We start from the raw sequence: 5686 nt of genomic DNA, 5'->3' as shown, positions 1-5686 counted from the left end.
CAAAGGCTTTGGCATAGTCAATAAAGCAGAAATAGATGTTTTTCTGGAACTCTCTTGCTTTTTCTATGATCCAGCGGATGAACAGTTCAGCACAAGTGTCTAAACTGAATATATTAAAGTATGATAAGTGGGGTCATCAGACAAGCCTGGGGAGGCACAGAGCAGAGAGCATTCCTGGCAGAGAGAACAGCATATGCAGTGATGGCAAGGAGAGGAGCAGCACTGCCTATTGAGATGCTATTAAGGCAGAGGGAAGGAATTTGTAGAAGATAAAGCTAAAAAAGTTTTCAACGTTTAAGTCATTAAAAATTCTGTTATAGGGTGAGAGGACTTTCAAGAGGGAGGGGACATATGCATACTTATGGCTGATTTATGCTGCTGTATGGCAGAAACCAACACAGCACTGTAAAGCAATTATCTACCATTTAAAATTTTTAAAAACTATTTAAAGATATTTAATAAAAGAATTCTGTATATCTTGTTAAGGAATTTGGATTTTACTCTAAAGACAAAAATATAACCAGATTCATTATGGACTCCAATTCATTTTAATCTTTTTGAAATTGGAAACTGAAGGGTTTTTGATTCTATCATGAAGTTCCTGAAGATTTCAATGGTTCCAACCTTTGTCTGGATCCACAGCTGTGATGGGAGAATGAACTGGACTGTATAGTTCCTATAGTAATCTCTGTTTTTAAGTATTACATAATTTCCCAATCCTAATAAGTGGAATTTAAATATTTAAAGCAGTACCATAAACACACAAGTGCAATTAAGAGATGAAACCTTGTAATTTATTAGCAGCCCTGCTGCTGCTACTGCTGCTAACTCGCTTCAGTCTTGTCCGACTCTGTGCAACCCCATAGATGGCAGCCCACCAGGCTCCCCCGTCCCTGGGATTCTCCAGGCAAGAACACTGTATTTTACTTCTTTTTGTTTTCATCTGAGAAAGAGGGCACTGCTGTCACATTTTCATATTATGCCCTAGCATCCCCTCATAGCCACTATTGTTTAAGGAACAGGTGTATCTCACAGGTAAAACAGAGATTTCCAATAGCCCCAGGCAACCCAGATAAGTGAATGGATAAATTACTGTACATTCACACCATGGAATACTACTCAGCAATAAAAAGGAATACTTGCTCAACAACTTAAATGACCCTTGGGAGAAATTATGCTGAGTGAAAGAAGGATACATATTATATCATATTTATAAAACATTCACACAATAATATAATAGTGAGGAACAGATTAGCGGTTGCCAGGGTTTAGGGACTGGGGGAAAACCCTAAAAAAATCCTTACGGGTAGTATGAGGGAAACTTGGAGTGATGTAACAGCTGTGTAATTTGATTGTAGTGGCAGCCCCATAAATCTACACGTGATAAAATTAATGTACACTAACACACACAAAAAACTTCATAAATGGGTCAAATGTATTTTGAGTTGTTACCCTTTCCCACTTTCTTGAAAAAGTAAAACCCTTTACCTGTGCTGCAGTTTGACAGGTCGTCTTTCGTCAGATCAATCACAGAATCATGTTTCTTCTTCTCTATAGCCTGGAAAGTTGTTAAAAAATAAGATTTTGCCTCAACAGAAAATGTTTTTTTAAAAATAAAACATGTTATTTCAAATTACCATTTATAAGCTAGAGATTGAACATTCTTTAAGTTTTACAGTTTAGTTCAACTCTACTATGAAAGAGAAGCTCGTAAAATACTATCCAGTTTCTGTGAGGATGACAGGAGAGTCTAAATGAATTAATCTGGTAATAAACACAGTTGTGAAACATGTTTATCATTAGCTACTTGCTTTTTAATGTTTAAACTTTACTGGAACCTGGTCATACTAACTAATCAGATATTAATTTCTCAGAGAATGACTCTCCCAAAGAATGAATGACATAGATGAGTCATCCAACATGTAGCAACACTAAAGTTCCTAGAACTAACATATTCAAATAAATAATATTCAGAGACAATGTTTACTACCTACCATAGCTCTCTTTTCAGCATCAGCTGAATTGTTAGAATTTCCTGATGCAATTTTTCCAGTAGCTGAAAGAAAATTATTAAAATATGAACATTTTACAAGTTTACTAACTATTCAATATTTATGGACTTTATAAGATACAAATGCTGAAACAATAATAATGGGGATGCTAACTAACCATTATATAATCATAAAAATTTGTAACTCAACTGACGTATTCCAAAGACCAATGGACCAGTCCAAAAAAAGCACAATCTAATTTTGGTTCAAAAGGTTTTGGTACCTTTACAACTGTATTAGTAACTCTTTTTTGAGTATCTGTCTATAAACTACTGTAGCATTTGAGGAAATAAACTTGGAAATGTACACATTTTTTAAATTTATAGTATCTTTAGACCACCTGGAATGGCTGAAGAGGATTCTTCATACAACCAGTAAAGGCATCAGATAAATGCATAATATCCCTTAACTATCTGATTTACAATCTTAACAGCCCAAATCATGAGGGCAATTAAGTAGTTATGTAAGTGGAGATAAAGTTTTCTGAAAATAAGATGCAAATTAAATTCTCTTAATATATACTAAAAATGAAAACGAAATGGGGAATTTTGAAGAAGAAATTATGAGCCAACAGATAGCTATTTTAAGGGAAAGGAAATTGATTGGGAATCTAAGGTTAAAGATTTTTACCTAAGTATAATGAGAAACTCTAAAAAGTAACATAGGTGTTATTTTTTTTAAGTTAAAAGAAATCAAAGATTAACTAAACATTAGCCAAACTTTATTTTTTGCTTTTTTGGCTGTGCTGTGCAGCATGTGGGACCTTAGTTCCCCAGCCAGAAATCAAACCTGTTCCCTCTGCATTGGGAGACCAGTCTTGACCATTTAACTGCCAGGGAAGTCCCAGATTAGCCAAACTTTAAATCCAAAAGTACATCACTACCACCACCAAGATCAGAGCAAACAAGTACAAATAACAGATATGAAAGTATTTTTATAATTTATAAAGCCACTCAACACAAGTAAACAAAGAAACAACAAGTAAAGAAAGAAAAGGCCATAGATTGATTAACACAAGGTTAAAAAGAACCTCAACTTTATTAAACAATCAACTGATTTATTCAGGTTAATCACAGATATAAATTAAACATTTTTAAGAGTAGAATTTTCAATTCTGTTTTAAATACTGTTTTGAGGCTTTCTGATTTGACAGATCATATTTTAATCAACTTAACATACCTGTTGGATTTGATGCAACTGGAGTTGTCAAATTAGGACTTTCCACAGAAATCAACAGGACGTCATTATTACTAAAATGAAACAAATATGTATTATTATGTTGAGACATGTAATCAATGGTTATAATTATTCTATTTTACCATTTCATAACTGATATGTTTAATCTAAGAACTGGTGGGGGGAGTCAGAATGATGATTAACCAAGTACCGAAGAAACCCTGGGTATAACCAATTATTTATATAATCAAAAGTTCACGATACACAATGAATTCAGTAGAGATCCTTAAAATTTAGTAGAGATTCATTTACAATAAAGCCAAATGTACAATCTATAAGTATACAAGATCTATACGTGTACAAAATATACAAATGTCACTCTAGCACACATATGTGCCTTCGTGAAAATGAAACAATGTATAAAAGAAACAAACTCTTTGTTACAGATGAAGAAGTATAAAAATATACTTAAAAATTAATTCTGCCACTACTTTACATTGTATTACAATAGTAGCAACATTTACCACAGGTAAGAAACTGAGGAAAGGATGATAAATGATGCTGATTATGGTTACAGAATATTCTGAGTCAGAAGACTGTCTTCTGCTCCATTTTACTCTGACTGCACTTTTTTGAATCTGACATTTAAAATCGGAATTTTTGTTAAGAAAAATCTTAACACAAAGTTTAGTAAGCCAATTTAATTTGCTACATTAATTTCACGTGACTGGTACACAAGGTTGTGCCATTTTCTTATAGATGCTCTTAATTCTTAGCTTTGCTATTTGGTCTATGATTCATTTCAAGTTATTTTTGTATATGTTGTAAGAGGTTCACTTTCCCTCTCTGGTTACTCCAGCAACATTTGTTGAAAAGACTACCTCTTCCTTATTAAATTATTTTGGCAACTTCATTGAAAACCAATGGACTCTCTGTATACTTTAATTTGTCCACTGATTTATATTTCTTTCCTCATGCCAATACCATTCTCTTAATTCTTATAGCCTCACAGTTAAGTCGAACTCAGGTAGTATATGTCTTCCAACGTTATTCTTTTATAACACTGTTTTCACCTTCTAGGTCTTTTGCATTTCACACAAGTTTTCTTTTGTTGTTGTTGTTTTTGTTAGTTTATTTTCGGTTGTGCTGGGTCTTCAGTGCTGTACAGGCTTTTCTATAGTTGTGGTGCATGGGCGTCTCATTGCTGTGGAGCACAGGCTCTACGATATGAGGGCTTCACAAGCTATAGCACATGGGCATAGTAGTTGTGGGTCCTGGGCTCCAGAGCACAGGCTCAATATTTGTGGTGTATGTATGGGCTTAGTTGCTCTGTGGCATGTGTGATCTTCCTGGACAAGGGATTGAAACCATTGTCTCCTGCACTGGCAGGCAGATTCTTTACCACTGAGGCACCAAGGAAACACTTCACACAAGTTTTGGATCCATTTGTTACTTTCTACAGAAAAGGATGCCAAGATTTTAAGAGTGCACTAAATATATAGAACAATCCGGGTGAAGTGACATCACAATGAATTTTCTGATTTGTAAACATGGCATCTCACTGTATATTTATACCTCCTTCGTCTCAGTAATATTTTGTACATTTAAAAATTACTAAATAACTTTTCCAATAGCAGTTTTACGTTTATAGTAAAGTTGAGTAGAATGTACAGTGTTTTCCCATATACCTCCTAACCCCTCCCACACACCCTCCCACAAAATCCTGTACCACAGTGGTACTCTTGTTACAACTGATGAAACTATGCTAACATTACCATTATTGCCAAAGTTCATAGTTTACAATAGCATTCACTCTCTTTTACAACTATTTGGCTGTATGGGGTCTTAGTTGTGGCACGGGGATCTTTAGTTGTGGCAGGCAGGATATCCAGCTGTGGCATAGGCACTGCACTCTTCGTTGTGGGATCTGGTTCCTTGACCAGGGATTGAACCCGGAGTCCCTGCATTGCGAGCACAGAGTCAGCCACTGGACCACCAGGGAAGTCCCACAGTAGCATTTATTCTTAGTGTTAGGATGTTCTATGGATTTTGACAAATGTATAATGACAAGTATCCACCATTACAGTATAATATAAAATAGTTTCACTGCCCCAAAATCCCCAGTGCTTTGCCTGCCTATTCATCTCTCCCTACTAACTTCTGACAACATTTGATTTCTTACTATCTCCATTCAGTTCAGTTGCTCAGTCGTGTCCAACTCTTTGTGACCCCATGAATCGCAGCATGCCAGGCCTCCCTGTCCATCACCAACTCCTGGAGTTCACTCAGACTCACGCCCATCGAGTCAGTGATGCCATCCAGCCATCTCATCCTCTGTCGTCCCCTTCTCCTCCTGCCCCCAATCCCTCCCAGCATCAGAGTCTTTTCCAATGAGTCAACTCTTCACATGAGGTGGCCAAAGTACTGGAGTTTCAGCTTTAGCATCATTCCTTCCAAAG

At 35.9% G+C, this 5686-nt stretch overlaps 1 protein-coding gene across 1 annotated transcript in view; it reads right to left on the bottom strand.

Moving 5' to 3' along the window:
• Positions 1-5686, bottom strand: part of ATF7IP2 (activating transcription factor 7 interacting protein 2) — an 83276-nt gene that overhangs the window by 11264 nt on the left and 66326 nt on the right. The window contains exons 7-9 of the mRNA XM_010850657.1: positions 3231-3301; positions 1995-2056; positions 1489-1558 (exon numbers count right to left, since the gene is read on the bottom strand). Coding sequence (XP_010848959.1) covers positions 1489-1558; positions 1995-2056; positions 3231-3301 — 203 coding nt within the window. The remainder of the gene's footprint in view (positions 1-1488; positions 1559-1994; positions 2057-3230; positions 3302-5686) is intronic.

This window comes from Bison bison, unplaced genomic scaffold, assembly GCF_000754665.1.
Source record: "Bison bison bison isolate TAMUID 2011002044 unplaced genomic scaffold, Bison_UMD1.0 scf7180017864293, whole genome shotgun sequence".
Taxonomy (NCBI): domain Eukaryota; kingdom Metazoa; phylum Chordata; class Mammalia; order Artiodactyla; family Bovidae; genus Bison; species Bison bison.
This window is presented reverse-complemented; position numbering and strand designations above follow the sequence as displayed.